A 20,000-nucleotide genomic window follows, 5' to 3' on the forward strand; every position below is an offset into this window, starting at 1 on the left:
AAAACTAGATACTGAAAGCTCTCTTATACCTGCACTAAGGAAGCAATTGAACACACCCAACGAATCAGAAACACCTGTGAAGTAATTTGTCCCAAATATTATAATGCCCTGAAATGGGTGTCGGGGGACTAGGCTATTTATAAAATGTGCTGTAATTTCTACATGATGAAAACCAAAATAATGAAATCTGAGACTGTGCACTTAAACCACATGTGAATTGTTCGATTACAAATCTAAAATTGCGGAGTACAGAGCCAGATCAATAAAAAACGATGTTAGAAAGACTCCAAGGATCCTGACTGACAGGGGCCCTCAAAAAGCATTATAGTTATAGATAGTTATGTTGCATGTATAGGTGTGTATAGGTATGGGGGATGCCGCCCCACCAAGCAGTGACTTGACAGGTCCATAAATCGCAATCGCGACAGAACCGGAAATAGAGGGTCGCCCGAAGGTACAGCGGGACGCAGACCAATGAACTACATAAGAACATATACAGTTCGATGACGCAGACGGGGCACTTACACCAGTCTCGGAAATGCTAACGAACCTGAAGGGAATGACGACACGACTTATGGAGGCCCGCTTCAGCGCCTCGTTGGATCGATTGTAGACGTGTTATCAAACAGTACTTTGTGTAAAAAAAACTAAAATTGGTGTTAGGGGAAGAATATTTTTTGATCATACTGTGCAGTAACGGGTTAACTCCGCAGTGCATTACAACATTTTCCCTCTCTGTGAAGAGACTAAGGTCGGAATAACAGTAACCGATAGGGTTTGGAGAAAGGGGACGAGCAGGGTGTTGCGCGTTTGAGGGTATTGAAAATACAAAACACATCGACAGCTACCTTGTTCCGAAATAAAAGAAAAAATAAATGGTGTTGAACACATCAAAATAAATTATTGCGTTTTTGTACAGGTTATTGTTTAAAACACCAACTGTTTCTAAGTTAAACATCAACTCCGTCATTTTGACGGTGATCTCAGATTCCTCTTATATTACTTTAACCAATCACTGCCGCAGGACGATCAATCGTTGTGATTTTAACCAATAGTGTTTCGACTATCAATATTTGGGCGGTTCTTCGTCTGACCGTCTGTTCTATCGACCCGTTAGCTGCAAGGTCTTTTTGAAACGATTGTGTCACGAAAGTAGATGGACACATGTTTTAGCCACTCAGTGGCCAGAATGGCTAACGCAGTTGTAAAGGCAACCAGTTATATACCGGAATGAAGTACAAAGGCGGAACAAGGCGGAGTACCCTGTATTTGATGTGTTCACATCGTGCGCCATTTCGAGTGAGCAGACGAACGTCTCGCGAGCGGGAGGTTGTATGTGAAACAGAAGAAATAAAACACAACAAAATAATTGATAGAACCCGCCGAATTTTAATCATTTTAAACTTTAAACTCTTGGTGAGTATTTTGATTCGGAACAATTTTTCATTTTTTTTATTTTTCTGACTTTGCAGTGTCTGGGATTTTTATTTTTAATGTATTTTTTCTGACAAACTGGTAGACTTGGTTTATTGTGTCGTACATTTTGTGCAGCAGTACCAGCTAGCTTGTGTTAGCTAGCCAGCTAACTAGACTTTTTTGTTTTGTTTTTCAAAATGCATTTTTTTCATAAATCAGGATTTTTCCAGCTGTATTAGCTAGTGCTGTCCACAGTGGTTTGTGTCAGAACATATTTTTAAAACGGAAAATGCTGAAGATTGTTTATGATCTAAATGGACCGACGCTCCTTTTGCGGTGGTGGAGTCTTTTTCTCTGTTGGGATTCATAATTTGTTTGAGCTGATTTCGACCTTGTTTGCATTCGGTCAGTTGTCCAGATTTTTCAAAAGAGTTGCTTTTATTTTATTTTTTTGGTTGACCTTTTCATTTTTGCCTTTGGGTTGTTTGTGCACTACGCAGTCATGCAGTAGGACTGGTAACGATTTTTCTTTTTTTTTCTTTCTTTTTTTGAGGGAAGACATTTTTCGTCAAGAACGGTCGGGCAGTTTTTAAAGAGACATTTAAAATTGTTTTCCGTCATGATGGACAGGGTTTGCGGTTTTAGATTTGCATTTTTAAACTTTGAAGTTCTTTATGTAAATACCAGCAATATCTAAACATTTTACGCATTGTATTTTTTATTAAAGTACTTCTAAATAATGGTTGCGGGAATGTTTGTCTATTCACTCCCCACAGATCCTCTTGTCCCAGTTTTAAAGCACGTGAACGTTATAGTGGCGGGAGTACCCCTCCGCAATGCATCAAGTGACGCTGCGACCTGCGGGTTAAATTTAGCCAGCAACGTTGATAAAATATTTGTCTTAACTACATCGTTATCAGGGGGGCAGCAGTAAAATGCTCTAATCCGTGCTCATCTTTCAGAAGGGAATGGCAATGCTAGTCAGGCTGTAGACTGGCGCTTCCTCCATCTTGAATCAGAAAGCACACACTCGGATCGGTAGGGCTTTGGCTGTCCCCGTGTGCTTGGAGGCCGCCGATCTTGGAGCTCCGGGTCGTCGTGCTTTGTGTGTGCGCGCGCGCGCTCGCACAGACTAGGACCTCTACAACGCGGTGTCATATTTAGCATTTCTTTTTATTGATGTACAGTGCTATTGCTGGTGGCAGTGGAGGGAATCAGTTTGCTGTTCAGATGGAATTAAAAAAAAAAAAAAAAAAAACACTCAATGGGAAATGGGGCCAAATTTTTATCATTATATTTATTTTTTTGGTGTGTGGGGGGCTGGGTAGTACATGCTTCAATAACCGTCTTTAGAACTTGATCCGAACAGCCACACTGCTTCACACTTCCTGTTTAGTGGTTGAATATGGACTGCTGTGTTGTGCTTTTAGGGTGTTTGCAGGAAGGAGGGGTTGGTACCTTATGGCTCTACACATGTTTGCCCTGAGGCCCACAACCCTGCCTGTGCATCAACAAGATTCATCAAACACTGAATAAAGTGAATTGGCTATGTGTACAGAATCCAATATATTGGTCCAAATTCCCAGTAAAGGGTTCTAGCTTTTATTTATTCTCTATATTATTTTTTTGTTCCAGCCCCACGTTGGGTCTCACTGTGAACACTTTACAATCCCTTTTCTAATTAAACCTGTTTTGTTGTCCTTTTTTATTTTTATTTTTCAGTTTTTGCGGAGGCTTTTTTGATCAGCGGCGACCCGTAAGTGTTTTTTTTTTTTAAGTTTATTTTTAGACCTTTTTACCTCCACTGTCATACCAAGCTACACTTTTATCCTTTTTAAATCTTCTGAGCTTGACCATATTTTTGAAAGTAGTGTTGACTCCTACCCTACCCCACCCCCCACTCAGTAATTTCCTAAGCTGAAGGTCTCTCTTCCTGTTATGAAATAAACACCTTTATTATTTCCAGCATAACATTCACAGTGTCTACTCTACAGGCTTGATTGACACTTTTCCCCCCTCTCTTTGGAAATGATCGTTAAAATAATTTTGGAGCATGCTGTAGATTTTAGATCTAGTGTTTTAGTACGAACGATTCCCTAGATTTGTTGAACCACGGATATACGTGTCTATTTTGAATAGTTTTTTTTTTTTTTTTGCTTTTTTTGAGCAGTGTCACTGAATATTTGCATTTATACAATAAGTTTGTCTATTGGCTCATACATACATAGACCCAAACGTGCATACACTTGCACGCACAAACTACCATAGAAAGCATGCTTCCAATGGGATGCATGGTCACTCTCTCTCTAAAACGTTCTCAGGAGTGCACTGGACTGGAGGACCTGCTGTGGCTGGATATGTCCCCCAGTGCACTGCTGGGGAGTGACCTGACCCCCCTCTCTCTCGCCTAAAATTTTCACCTGCTCTAGTCTAACTGTCCTGGAGCAAAGTCATGCAGCAGAGTAGGAATGAGCTGTGGGGTGTGGTACCGGTTTGGACTGTGCAGAGTCCCTGGATCACTTGCACAGTGAGCTCAAAGTGAGTGCAGAGGGGAGGGTTTATAAGGGCGCACCAGGAGTCGGCAGGGGAGGGTTTTTAAGGGCGCACCAGGAGTCGGGAGGGGACGGTTTTTAAGGGCGCACCAGGAGTCGGGAGGGGAGCGTTTTTAAGGGCGCACCAGGAGTCAGGAGGGGAGCGTTTTTAAGGGCGCACCAAGAGTCAGGAAGGGAGCGTTTTTAAGGGCACACCAGGAGTCAGGAAGGGAGCGTTTTTAAGGGCACACCAGGAGTCAGGAGGGGAGCGTTTTTAAGGGCACACCAGGAGTCAGGAGGGGAGCGTTTTTAAGGGCACACCAGGAGTCAGGAGGGGAGCGTTTTTAAGGGCACACCAGGAGTCAGGAGGGGAGCGTTTTTAAGGGCGCACCAAGAGTCAGGAGAGGAGCGTTATTAAGGGCACACCAGGAGTCAGGAGGGGAGGGTTTTTAATGGTGCACCAGGAGTCGGGAGGGGAGCGTTTTTAAGGGCGCAACAGGAGTCAGGAGGGGTGGGTTTGTAAGGAGACACCGTGTCCGAAACGGCTTACTTGCCTGCTATTGAGTATACAAGTCCTATTCAACTGGTAAGCCGAGTAGTAGGCAAGTAAGCTGTTTTGGGCGTGGCCTTAGAGTGGAGATAGAGGGGTATTTAAGGGTGCATGAAAAGTGAGAAGAGGAGGGTCGTAAAGGATACAATTACTGCTGTTAAGTGCAGATGTTATCCATACTGAATCACCATGCACATTAATTTGTGCCAGTGGTCTTTTTGGTGGAAATTGGGGTGTGCAAATTGGTTGGGACCTTGCGCACACTAGTTAAAGGGGGGTAGTTAATTTTCTGGAGTTTTTCTTATTTCTGTTTTTGTGCGTTTTTTTATTTTTTATTTAATAACTGGCCAAGACCGTGTTTGTGTGTGATGGTTATTTTGGATGCTGACGAAAGTTTTATTTTTGACCGACTTTGGCTTTACAATGGTGGGTAACGGGGGCATTCAAACAAGAAAATACCTTTCCAGGTACCTTTCAACTCCAAAGCAACTTGCATAGAGGAGTTATGGTTACTGACGCCGTGCATGTGAACAGAGTGATTTCGTTCATTCAGTCATAAACATAAAAATGCGTTTTTATTCTGTAGCAGTACGTTCTGCTGCAGTTCTCGAGCAGTGCAGTTTTTCATTCCCTGGGTCCTGTGTGGTGATGTTGATTCTGGACGCCACTCCAAAGTCTCCTTGACTGGAGGGAGATTGTGTGCCCACAGTAAATGGAGCCCAACCAAATAGGCCTATATGGTTAAACATAATTTTTGTTGGTGCCCAATGCGTGGCACAATCCATAGGGGGTGGCTGACTTCAGAGTATCATCCCCATCTCCCAGGGGTTCGATCTCTGCTGTAGCGCTGTCTGAGATCTCATCCCTTCTCGATTACCCTCTTTCCCCCAGTCTGAATTAAAGCAAAGCAATAAATGTATGCAATGTGTATTAGCACTTTCCATTCATGGTTCTAAGCCCAAAGTACTTCACAACAGAGCGCTTGCATTCGCCAAGGGTTCATATAAGTATATATATATCATGATGTAATATACACAACTTGCTGCTTTGGACTGTTTGGAGTTGCAAAATATCTCTGATCCCCACCATTGTAAAGCAAGCAGGTTAAGTTTTGCAAGAATCTAAAGCATCCCTTATCGTACACAAAACTGTATGGTACAATCTAATCTAACTTAATACTTAACTTCAGGTTCATCATTTGAATTTTTATTTTTTAGGGAGTGGTATAATGAACACAGTGTTCTGCTGCCTCCTCGTGTGTGATAAAATAAGTGTTCTAATGAGTTTCTCAGCCCAGTTACAAGATGTGCGTATTAAAGTGTCGAGGTCTGAGATTACAAACGTGATCGGAATGTTCTTAACTAACTGAACATTCCAATGCTGATGTAATGAGTCACTGCTGGTCATTAAAAGCAACCGAGTTCTAGAACCAGGGTTCGTACGGTCATGAAAAACCTGGAAAAGTCATTGAAATTTAAAATGCAATTTCCAGGCCCTGGAAAAGTTATGGAAAATTATATTTTTTGAAAAGTAATGGAAATATTGCTAAAGTTGCATCAAATATAATTACTAATTAATCCAATCATAAAAATAGTATGTATAGTAATAAAACGTAAATTGGCACGTAACCTTCGCGGTATTTTGATGGTGAGAGAAGTTAATTCGGTCTGGCTCAGTCTGTTTACAGGCAAGCCCAACAGGCACGCTTCTGCTAATGTACCAGTTAGTAAACGTAGGCCCTACTGTGCCGACAATATGCCAGGGAAGTGCAGCTTCAATAATATATCAGGGCTCGAAATTAACTTTTTTACTTGGTAGCACTGGTGCTCCCAACTTCAAAAGGTTAGGAGCACCCACCAAAATGTAAGGAGCACCAACAATATATGCAATAGATTTTTTATTGATAAACGACAATATAACAGTACGGTTTACAAGTAACAGTTAAACGGTCACGCCTAAAATGTGTCGACTCTTCAAGCAATTGCGTGTTATGCATTCAAACGACAAAGCGCTTCTCGTCACATTAATACCGCTGATTAAATCAACCGCCAGTAAACTGCATCGGAGAAATGAGTTGTTTCAACCAGGTCGCTACACAAAACACTACGTTAACGTTTCAAAAAAAAAATGCCGTAATCGTTCGCTTCAACTTTTCAGCTTTCGATAACGCTAATAAATTGAACAAACTTTTCGAGCCCTGTTTGAGACATTGACAAAAATGTTAAACTATTCAAATTAAAATATGAGAGAATGTATCTAAGTGTGGTGTTTATTTGTTTTAGAGAGGCACCATATGTTTCAGATACAGACCTAAGTTTACTTAGTGTTACAATAAATAATTTTAAATCGTCCCGCTGTGATAAAGTCATTTGTTTTTGGTCATGGAAATTCAGTTAAAGGTTGTGGAGAAGTCATGGAAAAGTCATTGAAAATCATTGGTGAAAAAGTGTATGAACCCTGTAGAACACTGACTTAGAATTTTATAAATAAAATAGAATTTTAGAAAGAAATTAAATTAAAAAAAAAAAAAAAAAAAAAAACCTACTCTTCCAAGGATTAACTGAGAGGGCTATGAGCAGTTTTAAGTTGATCAGTGAAGTCGGTACCAGCTTGCACACCCATAAACCAGTTTTGTTTTTTTAAATTCCGTGTTCTCTCGCCCGACCAGTGCCTTATTACTGAAAGATCTGCTTGATCTGAAATCGGGTTCTTGGTCAGCAGCTTTCATTTTCTCCGATTACCTTCTTCCTGTCTGCCCCTTGGTCAGAATCTCCTTCCTGTTCTGGACCCCCTGGGAATGTGCTTCCCACTGTGGTCAGGACAGGAGGACCCCCCCCCTCCCCCCCCCCCCCACCCATCTTCTATTGCAGACTTAATACTTTCCACTTCAGTCCTGTTTACTTGACCAACTTTACACTTGCAGATTATAAATGCGCCTTCTGGGCCATCATTTTGTATTTCTGCGACTGCCACTTTCGTTTCGTAAGTTACACTTAGTGTTGTCTAATTGACCGTGATGTGACCAACAGACACGTGCTTCTTTCTTGCTGGTAATTATCAGCTATAAGCTGGGAATTATGCTTCAGTTAATGTGTCTTGGAAAGCTGATGTAGAAAATAATTATGTTCTGATGAGATGGCCACTTATTTAAAAAAAAATTTGTTTATACTTTAAAAGCTCATGAAGTGATTTACATGTGAAATTGGCGTATTTGGACATCACTTTAATAGTTAGGAACATTTTCGTTTCTAAATGACCCCCCACCCATTCCAGAAGGGCACATCTGATAGCCTTGATATGTAAAAATAAATAAGGGTGACAGTCCGGTGTTCTTTTAGTGAATGCATTGCACCACTGTGAGGATATCATTTATATATACACACACACACACACACACACACACATTCTGATGTCCTGGTAAGGCAGCGTCCTTGGTACACCTTACTGGAGACTTGCCGTGCATTTGGGGTTTGGTTCTAGCTTTCATCTCAAACCCACCAGTGGCTGCAGGAATAGTTCACTAGCTAGCTTTAGGCACACACAATATTGATGCGATTGCATGCTAGAAGAGTCAATATTTGTCAAAGATTTCCATGACGAGCTCTTGTATGTTTTTATATGCATGTTTTTATTGGAAGGGTGCATTGTAGGAATCCAGTAGGACGACATGTGCAAAGGAATTCTCTTGCATGACACAAACTGGGTAGATGGCCTTTTTTTGAACTGGCTCTCATGATCGTTACACTTTATTCCAGCGTTCAAAAATACTAATGCATTCACGTTGTTTGGCCTGAACGCGTGTCCATTCAGTTCCCAGATGGACTACAATCTGACTACAATTCGTGGACACTTTCTTCCCCCATACATTTAAACGTTCATTATTGTGTGTGTATCTCTTTAAATTTCCTCCACCATCTGTCCAAAATTAAGATTCCATTGAATGTTAACTTTTTTACAGGAGGTCAACATCCAGATCCAAAGACATGCAGGTTAGGGTAAATTTGATGGGTGTTAACAGGGTGTTTCTGTAAACAAGCTCAGTCGGCCTACCCTGTATAAATAAAGGTTAATGCATAAGATGTCTGCTATAAATTCAGATATTCAGTAAACATGCTTGTGCGGTCGTGGCAATAGAAATGGTGTGTCGTGCATTATGAGGTCCTTAATGCTAAAGTGTGGTCACCTGGCCATTGAGACTAAACCGTATGTGGGAAATGAAGAATACAAGGACAGAGCAATGATAATCAGCCAAACAAATTAAATTTATTAAATTATGGACCTTTCCGTATACTTTAATTGCTATGAGATTGGGGGGAGGGGGAGGGGGGGGGGGGTTGTGTGTAGCTAAGCAGGGTTACTCCGGGACCAGGGTTGAGATCCACTGCTGTAGAGCTGCCCCTTCAGACTGACCAATCAAAATCTGCCCGATACATCATATCTCAGGTTTACTCTGCTGTTATTGGCTGGCTGACCAGGAAACCCTGCCTCTTGACCTGTACTCTGTGTCTAATAGGACAGCTGACCGGACAGTTGAAGGATATTCCTGGCCCCCATTGCTTTTTTTTTTTTCTCTTTTGCACACCCACTTTCGTCCAAAATGCACACTTCGCTGAATCAGCCCTCCTGCAATTGGTCAGAGTCTGACACTGTCGGGATTTAGTCAGAGCCTTTGAAGGACTTATGGATGACTCTGAGACTGGGGTAAAGGCTTATCTTTTCCAAATTCTAAAATTATTATCTCCCCCCCCCCAAAAAAAAAGTTTATTTTGTTCTACCTAAGGGCGTGGGGTAAGCACCTTTTCTGGAATGGTGCCTATTATTCATTGAAATTTTCAGGTATCTGGAGAGAGTTGTTACCTTCACCTGCGCTGTTCCCAGGTTTACACTAGTCTCAGACTGACCAATTGTGTTAGTGTTTTGGGCAAAAGTGGGTGGCCAAAAAAAAAACAAAAAAAAACACCTGGTGCTCACTTTCCTAAATGCATGCTTGCACACCCCATGTATTAGCATACACAGTAGTGCACACATGCTTTTAGTGTTTAATCCGAAGCATTACTGAACGTTGTCGGTGTGCATGTTGGCAGAAGTGCCTTCCGATCTGCTTGCACACCCCATGTAATAGCGCACACGGTAGTGCGCACACACACATACATACTTTTAGTATTTAATCAGAAGCGTTACTGAGCGTCAGCGCTGAATGTTGTCGGTGTGCATCTGCTTGCACCCCCACAGTTGTGTCTCCGGCGTTCCTGCCCGGCTGCAGCCGCTGCAGAGAGCGCGCCTGGAACACCTTTTCCAGGTCGTGGTTTCTGCAACAAAAAAAAAAAAAAGAAAAAGGTTTGGCCCGATTGACACTGCGGCCGTTTCCACGGCAACAGTGAGAAGAGGGAGGAGCCTTGGCTCCAGTGCAGTGCAAGGGCTGTGGTCGCGTTTCTATGCGCCCTTTGTCAAATGCCCTTGCTGGGGGGCTGCTGGGTGGGATTTGGTAAATGAGCCCCCGCCGTCTCGGGTAGAATTCGTACCGTGCCAGCTCCGCAGCTATGGGGGGGTTCCTGTTTCATTGCTTATAGCGACCTCTTCCCTGTTGATTGGGAACCCGTGGCCTGCGTATTAAAATAGCACGTGAAAGGTCTTCCGACTCCACTCTGTGAGCTCAGCCGAAGTGTGATGTGTTAAGAAGTGGATTGCGATCTCTGTTTTTGGGGAGAACCGCGGATGTCCCCGCACCCCTCAAATTAGCAGTGGAACACTTGCTGGGGTAATGCAGACAGTTGGACGGTCCAAATTTGGGCGGGAATTGGACATGCTCAGCCCCAAGTTGGGTGACAAATTTAGGTTAAATACAGAAGTAAAATGCTTTGCTGGGAACATTTAAGCTGCTGGCTGAGTACTGTTTTGGATCAAAATAAAAAGAAAATCTATAAAACTACGTGTAGTATATCATTTCTAAGCACAAACTGTGGAGGTATGACAGTTTATTTTTGGATTTTCCTTTCACTTGTATAAAAACCCATTTAACATACTGCACATTTACTTTAAGTACATAATAAACATGGTCTTTAACTGGCCAAAACCGCGTGCACCATTTAATAATTATAATCTTGCTTATTAAAATGGGCTTAATGTTTATTTTTTGTATTTTGTGTGTAGTACAGCTATTAAATGCAGATTTAGACTATGGGGTTTTTAAGTTTATAAGTTTAAAAAAAAAAAAAGGGGGGGGGGTGGCGTTGACATTGATTTTGGACCCCCTACAGCGCCTTTGTGGACCCATGGTTGGGAAACCTGAAAAATAGATTTTGGTAGGAAATCCTGAAACTGCTCAGCCAACACTGTGGCACCCTGGTTCAGATTCACTCAGGTGTTGGAGCTGTTCCCCCAAGCTGGGTCAGCATAGGAGAGCTTTGAGCGTGGAGAAGAGATTCTCCACAGCTGAAACGAATGGGGCAAACCGTAGTGCTAGGACTTGGCTCTCAGGAAATGGACTGGAATTCGGTTAATTGTTTAGGGGGAAATGCCCATAATGCTTTGTGGGTGATTAAAAAAAAAAAAAAAGTAATACTTTTGTTTATTGTAAAGTGATTGAATTTAAATAGAGTTGACCAGCACTGTATCTTACTGTCACCTTCTTGGCCTCCCCCTTTTATTGATCGGTGCGGCAATGTGGTCTTAAGCCTAGGAATGAGCCACAGTAAACAGAACTTACCTATGAACTGCATGTGCCATCATCCAGTTTGCGGGAAGCCACTAGAATCCTCCTCTTTCAGAGGAAGTGAGACTAAAAAAAACGCTGCGAATGCTGTTGTAGGTGCATTGTGGGAGATGGAGTCCTTACGCAAAAGGTTTAAAGACACAGACGCAGTGTGGCCCATTAATAATGTTGCCTGATATCTGAGTAGCAATTAGATTATGGCTGGGGTGCTGATGGGTGGGTGTGGGGCTAGTTTGGGGGCGATGCATCTTGTCTAAATTATTATCTGTGTTGTTTTCTGTATTTCCTGTTTTTTAACATTCTAATTTCAGATTTTTTTCTTCAGTGTCTCTTCTTACATTTTTTCTTTTTTCTTTTTCACATTTTAAAGTTCAACATGAACCTTTTTTGAGTGCGGACACACCCCCCCTCCCCTGCCCCACCCATCCCGAATGAAAAGAGTAGCTATAGCCACTACCGCCAGCCCTGTGTGTGATCTTTGGGGTGCAAAGAGAGAGCAGCCAGTTATCACACACACTTAATTTTATCAGTAGAGGAGTCCTGTCCTGTCCTTTAATCTCTATCCACGTTTTTGGGGACCCCCTGCTCCTCTGACCCCATCTGCTACTGGCCAATGAAACGGCCCTAATTTTTTTTTGGATTTTAAAAATGTTTATTTTCTACCCCCCCCCCTCCGCCCCGGAAGTTGTTTGTTGAGAGGAAGAGGGATGCTGGGCTTTGGAGTCTTTTTTTTTTTTTTTTTTTTTTTTTTTTTTCCAGCTTGGGAATGGTTTAAATTTTTTCATGTGGTGGGGGGGGGGGGGGGGTGGTGTAAGGGAAAGGGAAGACTTGCAAGGTCACATGTTTAGCTGACAGGCTACTCTGTTTAAAAAAATTGTTCTTATTTCCCTTTCTCAGGAGAACAGCAGAAAAGAGGGGGGAAAAAGTGATCTAACTCCCTGAAGAGACCGTAAAGAGAGAGGGAGGGAGGGAGGGAAGGAAGGAGGGAGGGAGGGGCGTTCTGAGCCTAATGTAGCAGCGCACAGTGATGACTGGCAGAAATTCACAGCTGGAAACCGGCAGTTGGCCATTTGGTTGAGGCTGAGCCAACAAGTTCCACTTTGATCCGATAATGGCAGCTACCGTAACACGTAGGGTGTGAGCGTGAGAGACAGATTGGAGAGAGAGAGAGAGAGAGACAGATTGGAGACAGAGACAGATGGAGGGAGCGAGTGAGCGATATCTGACTATATTCGGCCAATAACTGTGTTCGCTCGCTATATTTGGCTCAGAACGTGGGGGGGGGTGGGGGGGGGTTTAGCGGGGTGAACTCCTACAAGAATGTGCTCCCCGTGTGGTTTTTTCTGAGGTGTGTTCTCTGTCGCCTCAGTTTAACTCGGTGGGCAAAGAGCTGCGTTGGGAGAAGTTAAGAGAAAACGGACTTGGGGCTGCTGGGAGTTGTAGTGTCACTGTGAGGGACGCCTGCTCGCACACACTCGGCCCGCCCACAGTGAAAGAGCAGACACACAGACAGACGACCGCCCAGACACTATGGAGTGAGTGATGATTGAATAACCCCACCGCTGTTGATGTATGCAGGCTGTACTGTGCCATTGTGTCCCCCTCAGCTGTTTGGTGTGTCCGGCAGAGTATCCGTTACCCCCGCTGCGATGCCCCGTGGTGCCCCGACCCGCCCCGACCCGCTCTGCCCTGTCCCGCCCTTCCTGTGTCTGCTGTATGTTTCCTACACTGTGGCCCCCAAAACTGGACATGTTCCCCCAAGACCGGGCCTACTCCCCAAAACCAGGCCTGATCCCCAAAGCCTGGCTTACTCTCCAAAACCGGCCTACTCCCCAAAAACCGGGCCTGCTCCCCAAAACCGGGCCTACTCTCCAAAACCGGACGTACTCCCCAAAACCAGGCCTACTTCCCAAACTGATCCCCAAAGCCGGGCTTACTCTCCAAAACCAGCCTACTTCCCAAAACCAGACCTGCTCCCCCAAAACTGGATTTGCTTCCCCAAAACTGGGTCTGCTCCCCAAAACCGTGCCTACTCTCCAAAACCGTGCCTACTCTCCAAAACCGTGCCTACTCTCCAAAACCAGACCTACTCCCCAAAACCAGGCCTACTTCCCAAACTGATCCCCAAAGCCGGGCTTACTCTCCAAAACCAGCCTACTTCCCAAAACCAGTCCTGCTCCCCAAAAAACAGGCCTGCTCCTCCAAAACCGGCCCTGCTCCCCCAAAACCGGGCCTGCTCCCCCAAAACCGGGCCTGCTCCCCCAAAACCAGGCCTGCTCCCCCAAAACCAGGCCTGCTCCCCAAAAACCGGACCTGCTCCCCCAAAACCAGGCCTGCTCCCCCAAAACCAGCCCTACTCCCCCTAAACCAGGCCTACTCCCCCTAAACCAGGCCTAATCCCCAATCCCGGGCTTACTCTCCAAAACTGGCCTACTGTGGAGTATAACTGGAGTTATTTTTTAATTTTATTTTTACATTGTATTTATTTATTTGTTTATTTTCATTTTGTTCTTTTAGTTCTGGTCTATTATTTTGAATGATGTTTTATATTTTTGGAGATGTTTCTCACAGCCTGCCTACTTTACAATGGCTGGTATATGCACCCACACACACACCCACCCACACACACACACACACACACAGAAAGTGACCAATCTGTTTAATCATAAACTGTGCAATGACCTTAATATCAGAGTTCTGACTGTGCAGTGATTGTAACTGTGCAGTTGCCCTAATGGCGTTTAATCTCCCTTACGCCTGTTAGCAGCCATCGTAAAGATGCCGTGTAGGTCAGCTGGGCACGTAGACACGCTTACACCCCTGGGCACACCTGTGCACACTCGCACGCGTACGCACGCCCAAACTCAGGTCAACGCTCATGCGTGCACCCTCGTGTGCACGTGTACTCCTTCACATGAAGGTTGCAGTGTGTCTGCGCACACGCACACGGGCAATTGTATCTAATGCGCAGGTGAGGCCAGGTGAGGATGCTACAGAAGGATGGTCATGTGACCATACCCATATTGTCTGATCCTCTTTAAAAAGCCAGGTGCTGAAACACATCTGGCTCTATGTAGAACGGCTGCTTTTAGAGATGACCGCTCCCTGTACCTGTTATTTCTACTGTGTATCTTTTATAAATGTATCTTCTGTGTGGATCACTTATTCGCTGTCTCTCTCTCTGTCTCTCTCTCTCTCTCTCTGTCTCTCTCTTTTTCTCTCTCTTTGGCTCTCTGTCTCTCCCTCTCTCTTTGTCTATCTCCGTCTCTCTCTCCCCATCTCCCCTGTTCTCCCCTCCACCCCCCATCTCCCCTGTTCTCCCCCCCCCACCCCCCATCTCCCTACTCTCTCTTCCCCACCCCCACCCCTCATTGCCCCTAGTCGTTCCCCCACCACCAGCAGCCTGATGGCGAGCAACGTGACCAACAAGACCGACCCGCGCTCGCTGAACTCGCGGGTCTTCATCGGGAACCTCAACACGCTGCTGGTGACCAAGGCCGACGTGGAGGCCATCTTCAGCAAGTACGGCAAGATCGTGGGCTGCTCCGTGCACAAGGGCTTCGCCTTCGTGCAGTACGCCAACGAGAGGAACGCCCGCTCCGCCGTGGCGGGGGAGGACGGGCGCATGATCGTGGGACAGGTGTTGGGTAAGCGTTCAGAGACTGGATAGAGCAGGTGTTGGGTAAATGCTACTGTAAGACTGGTTAGAGCAGGTGTTGGGTAAATGCTACTGTAAGACTGGTTAGAGAAGGTGTTGGGTAAGTGTTAAGACTGGATAGAGCAGGTGTTGGGTAAGTGTCGAGACTAGATAGAGCAGGTGTTGGGTAAGTGTTAAGACTGGATAGAACAGGTGTTGGGTAAGTGGTAGACATGGAAAACAGTGTTGGGTAAGTGCCGAGACTAGATAGAGCAGGTGTTCGGTAAGTGTTAAGACTGGATAGAGCAGGTGTTGGGTAAATGCTACTGTAAGACTGGTTAGAGCAGGTGTTGGGTAAATGCTACTGTAAGACTGGATAGAGCAGGTGTTGAGTAAATGCTACTGTAAGACTGGTTAGAGAAGGTGTTGGGTAAGTGTTAAGACTGGATAGAGCAGGTGTTGGGTAAGTGGTAGAGATGGAAACAGTGTTGGGTAAGTGCCGAGACTAGATAGAGCAGGTGTTCGGTAAGTGTAAAGACTGGATAGAACAGGTGTTGGGTAAGTGTAAAGACTGGATAGAACAGGTGTTGGGTAAGTGGTAGACATGGAAAACAGTGTTGGGTAAGTGTCGAGACTGGATAGAGCAGGTGTTGGGTAAGTGTTAAGACTGGATAGAGCAGGTGTTGGGTAAGTGGTAGAGATGGAAACAGTGTTGGGTAAGTGCCGAGACTAGATAGAGCAGGTGTTCGGTAAGTGTAAAGACTGGATAGAACAGGTGTTGGGTAAGTGGTAGACATGGAAAACAGTGTTGGGTAAGTGCCGAGACTAGATAGAGCAGGTGTTCGGTAAGTGTTAAGACTGGATAGAGCAGGTGTTGGGTAAGTGCTACTGTAAGACTGATAGAGCAGGTGTTGGGTATAAATGCTAAGACTGGATAGAGCAGTTGTTGGGTAGGTGCTACTGTAAGACTGGATAGAGGAGGTGTTGGGTAGGTGCTTCTGTAAGACTGGATAGAGCAGGTGTTGGGTAAGTGTTAGAGATGGGGAACAGTATTGGGTAAGTGCTAAGACTGGATAGTGCAGGGATTGGGTTATGGAATGGGTCTGGTGGAATGGATGTTGGGTAAGGATTAGGCCTGAAGGAACACGTGTTGCGTTGGGAATAAAGCTCAGGGAACAGTGTTGGGTAAGTGTTAGAGGTGAGGGGGAACAGTGTTGAATGTGTTCAAGATGGGGCAACTGTGTTGGGTAAGCAGTAGAGATGGGGAGCAGTGCAAGCAGTAGAGATGGGGGAGCAGTGTTGGGTAAGCAGTAGAGATGGGGAGCAGTGCAAGCAGTAGAGATGGGGGAGCAGTGTTGGGTAAGCAGTAGAGATGGGGAACAGTGTAAGCAGTAGAGATGGGGGAACAGTGTTGGGTAAGCAGTAGAGATGGGGAACAGTGTAAGCAGTAGAGATGGGGGAACAGTGTTGGGTAAGTGGTAGAGATGTGAAACAGGGCTGGGTAAGTGTTAGAGATGGGGGAACCGTTGGGTAAGTGTTAGGGATTGGGGAACAGCATTGGGTAAGCAGTAGAGATGGGGGAACGGTGTTAGTGGTAGAGCTTGGTGCTCAGTCTCTTGTTTCTTTCTCAGATATTAACCTGGCTGGTGAACCGAAGCCTCACAGGTCAAAGACCACCAAGCGCTCTGCAGGGGACATGTACAGGTAGGTGAAACGCACCTGTCCGTGTGTTCACCTGCTCCACAGGCGTTTTGCTCCCCCTGAGATTTCGGGCTGAGTCCTGGCGGCCTGTCGGGCAAATCTGGAGCAGGATGCCCTGACTCTTTGAGTCCCTCATCTCCCCCATACTCCATACCGGGCGTCTTGCCGAGATGGCTGATTGCTAGACTCTTTGCAAAATGAGGATGGGGTTAATCCTTTTCAGCAATCAAAGGGGTACAAGGAACTTTTATTTTACAGGCCGTTTACACTGCAGGGAACTGCAGTTTGACACGAGAAGTTATATCAGTTTAACTAAAGCAAAAAATGCATTTCTCTGGCCGTTTCTCACCTGGCTGTTACTGTGTGTGTCCCTCTTTTTTTTTTTTTTTTTTTTGTTAAAACTCAAAACTTTCTCTCTCTCCCCCCTCTGCAGTAGCTCCTCGTTCGATCTGGACTATGACTTCCAGCGGGATTACTATGACCGGTAGGTTTGCTGCTAGCATTTTTTCCCCTCTTTATTTTTCTTTTTGATCTTCTGTGTTGGTGGGAATGTGTTTGAATATGAGGTGGAGCCAGGAAGTGACATTACATTACATTACAGTCATTTTGCAGATGCTTTTATCCAGAGCAACTTACACAACTTTTACACAGCATTTACACTGCAATGCAGGTTAAGTACCTTGCTCTAGGGTACAATGGCAGTGTCCTAACTGTGACCTTTAGGTTACGAGACCAGCTCCTCACCCGTTATGCTACACTGCTGCCCTATCAATACATCAGTACCAGGTATACAAAGAATTGAATTGAGGCAAGAAGAACTGAATTATAAGTGTGATTATGGTAATACCATGTCCAAAGAAAAATCCCCAGGAAACCCCAGGACTGACCCCTTGAGGATTTAGGACTGTGCTGGGTGTAGCTCCCTGTGCTGATTCTTGGGTTAAATTTTGTTATTTTTTTTTTTTTTTTTTTGGTGCAGGATGTACTCGTACCCGTCGCGCGTGCCGCCCTCCTCTCCGCGGTCTCCCTCCAGCGTCCCGCGTCAGTGTGAGCGGCATCCCCCAAGACCGTCCCTCCTCCAGAGCAGCCAGAGAACCCCGCGCACAAGTCAGTGCTACTCCATCTCTCCCAGTACACCCTAACCCTAACCTCCTCCTCGCGCACAAGTCAGTGGCTACTCCCATCTTACTCCCAGTTTACTCACCCTAACCCTAACCTCCTCCTCGCGCACAAGTCAGTGGCTGCTCCCATCTTACTCCCATCTTACTCCCAGCTTACTCACCCTAACCCTAACCTCCTCCTCGCGCACAAGTCAGTGGCTGCTCCCATCTTACTCCCATCTTACTCACCCTAACCCTAACCTCCTCCTCGCGCACAAGTCAGTGGCTGCTCCCATCTTACTCCCATCTTACTCCCAGCTTACTCCCATCTTACTCCCAGTTTACTCAGCCTAACCCTAACCTCCTCCTCGTGCACAAGTCAGTGTCTGCATGCATCTTATTCCCAGCTTACTCCCATCTTACTCCCAGTTTACTCGCCCTAACCCTAACCTCCTCCTTGCGCACAAATCAGTTTCTACTCCCAGCTTACTCTGATTACTCAGTTTACTCAGTTTACTCAGATTACTCAGATTACTCTGTCTGCATACAGTTTACTTACAGATTACTCCGTTTACTGTCTGTGTGCAGCTTACTCACAACTTACTCACAGTTTACTCCCTCTCTATATAGAGCTCACTCTAGACTGCTCTCTGTCTCTACACCCCGCTCCTGCAGTGAAGGCTGATGACCTGCAGACCATTAAGAAGGAGCTAACGCAGATCAAGCACAAGGTGGACTACCTGCTGGAGAGCCTGGACCGCATGGAGAAGGACCACAGCAAGAAGTCAGGTAGGGTTCGGACCGTGCGTCTGCATACCAAGGCCGCACGCACTCGCCGCTGTGTAACCAGAAGCACAAGCGCTACTGTGAGCTAAACTGACGCTGAGTTCAGTGTTAATGGCCATGTTAAGGACTATGTTAACTTTTTGTGTGTGTGTGTGTGTCCCTCTCTAGGAGGGGAAGCCTGTGTTAAGATAAAGCCTGGTTATGATAATGTCTGTGTTGTGTTGTGATATAGCCCGTGATAAGGGTGGTATGTGTGCGTCCCTCTCTTGGAGGGTAAGCCTGTGTTGCGATACAGCCTGCGCTATTATAAAAGCTGTGTTGTTTTACTGTGATAAAGCCTGTGTTAATGGCAGTATGTGTGTGTCCCTATGTCCCTCTGTTAGAGGGGAAGAGCGTGAAGCCCGAGCCAGGGGAGGTCTCCTCTCTCCAACACTCCAGCAGCAAGAAGGAGGAGAGCGTTAAGAGGGAGAGAGAGAGGGAGAGCCAGGAGCTGAACGACTCCGAGGAGGAGGGGGACCTGCTGGAGGAAGAAGAGGAGGTGAGAGAGACCGAGGAGGAGGTGAGAGGAGGAGTAGGGGGACGATAGTTAAAACTCACAGAATTGTTCTCTTGGGGAAATGCAGTCATCGAGGGTGCGTGTGCGTGTGCGTGTGCGTGTGCTTGAGAGAGAGAGATGGATCTCATCTGGCTGCCTCCTCCTCCTCCTCAGGTGAAGAGTCGAGGGCGGGAGGATGACAACGAGGATGAGGAGGAGGAGGGAGAGCAAGAGGAAGGAGAGGATGATGGTGACAGCGTCAATGGAGATGAGGACTCGTAGATAAACACACGTACATGCCCACACACACACACACGCGCACGTGTGCACAAACACTGAAAGGCCGTTACTGCTCTTTCCCTTATCCGACCAGTCACCACTGTACCCCCTCCCAGCTTTTATTCTCAATGTTTAACAACCCCCTCCACCCAACACAGACTCACAGCACACACACACACACACACACACACACACACACACACACACACACACTCAATTGCAAAGGAGTGTTTTGTTGTTTTATTTTTTATAGCTTGTTCTATTTAGTGTAATGCATTGAGACTGGATCTTACACAGGAGTAGTTATTACTGTAGGTGACAGGGTGTGAGGTGTGGTAGTGCTGTTTCTGGACCAGCAGGTGGCAGTGTGCTGATGTATATAGAGCAGTCAGACGGGAAACGCATCTGAAAGTGCAGACCTTTTGTTTTGGGGAAACGAATTAAACTGAACTTTAACAATGTCCCTTGATACTTTAATATGGCAAATTACATGTTATGTCTCTTGTTTTGTTTTTTTTTTTTTGTCCATTTGTCGTTTCAACTGTTTAAAAGAAACAATTTCAATAAAATATTAAAATGAAAGAAAGTTGATGTCTTATTTCTGGACTTGAATGGGGGGGGGGATGTAAGCTGTTTTACTGGATTGCACCTGTTTGCGGTGCGTAACCCTCAGCAGCCCAAAAGTGCAGATGCAGTTTAGGTTGCTATGCTGGCGTGCCAAAAAGCCCTCTGAAGATTATATTTACTGTGAGT

General features: G+C 45.4%; 1 protein-coding gene across 6 annotated transcripts; it reads left to right on the plus strand.

Moving 5' to 3' along the window:
• Window positions 1–1,253: 1,253 nt before the first annotated feature.
• On the plus strand, window positions 1,254–19,833 carry hnrnpc (heterogeneous nuclear ribonucleoprotein C). 6 transcript variants are annotated; one of them, XM_064345970.1, is made up of 11 exons: window positions 1,256–1,416; window positions 3,139–3,172; window positions 12,579–12,744; window positions 14,591–14,856; window positions 16,478–16,550; window positions 16,981–17,031; window positions 17,527–17,640; window positions 17,761–17,780; window positions 18,278–18,436; window positions 18,817–18,992; window positions 19,143–19,833. In XM_064345970.1, the coding sequence occupies exons 3-11, from the start codon at window positions 12,740–12,742 to the stop codon at window positions 19,248–19,250; spliced, it is 972 nt and encodes a 323-aa protein (XP_064202040.1). In that variant the 5' UTR covers window positions 1,256–1,416; window positions 3,139–3,172; window positions 12,579–12,739; the 3' UTR covers window positions 19,251–19,833. The 6 variants fall into 6 exon arrangements, with proteins under 6 accessions (XP_064202041.1, XP_064202040.1, XP_064202044.1 ...); XM_064345971.1 differs by lacking the exon at window positions 3,139–3,172 and having other exon boundaries at window positions 1,254–1,416; window positions 14,609–14,856; XM_064345974.1 differs by lacking the exons at window positions 3,139–3,172; window positions 17,761–17,780 and adding an exon at window positions 17,694–17,713 and having other exon boundaries at window positions 18,323–18,436.
• Window positions 19,834–20,000: the final 167 nt, after the last annotated feature.

Source organism: Anguilla rostrata, chromosome 8 (genome assembly GCF_018555375.3).
Source record: "Anguilla rostrata isolate EN2019 chromosome 8, ASM1855537v3, whole genome shotgun sequence".
In the NCBI taxonomy this organism is placed as follows: domain Eukaryota; kingdom Metazoa; phylum Chordata; class Actinopteri; order Anguilliformes; family Anguillidae; genus Anguilla; species Anguilla rostrata.

Bases quoted from the DNA above. Each gene is read 5' to 3' on its own strand.
- hnrnpc (XM_064345970.1), top strand. The intron at 17,641-17,760 runs AACCCCGCGCAC...CACCCTAACCCT, and splicing joins CTCCTCCAGAGCAGCCAGAG to AACCTCCTCCTCGCGCACAA. The intron at 17,781-18,277 runs GTCAGTGGCTGC...CTCTCTATATAG, and splicing joins AACCTCCTCCTCGCGCACAA to AGCTCACTCTAGACTGCTCT.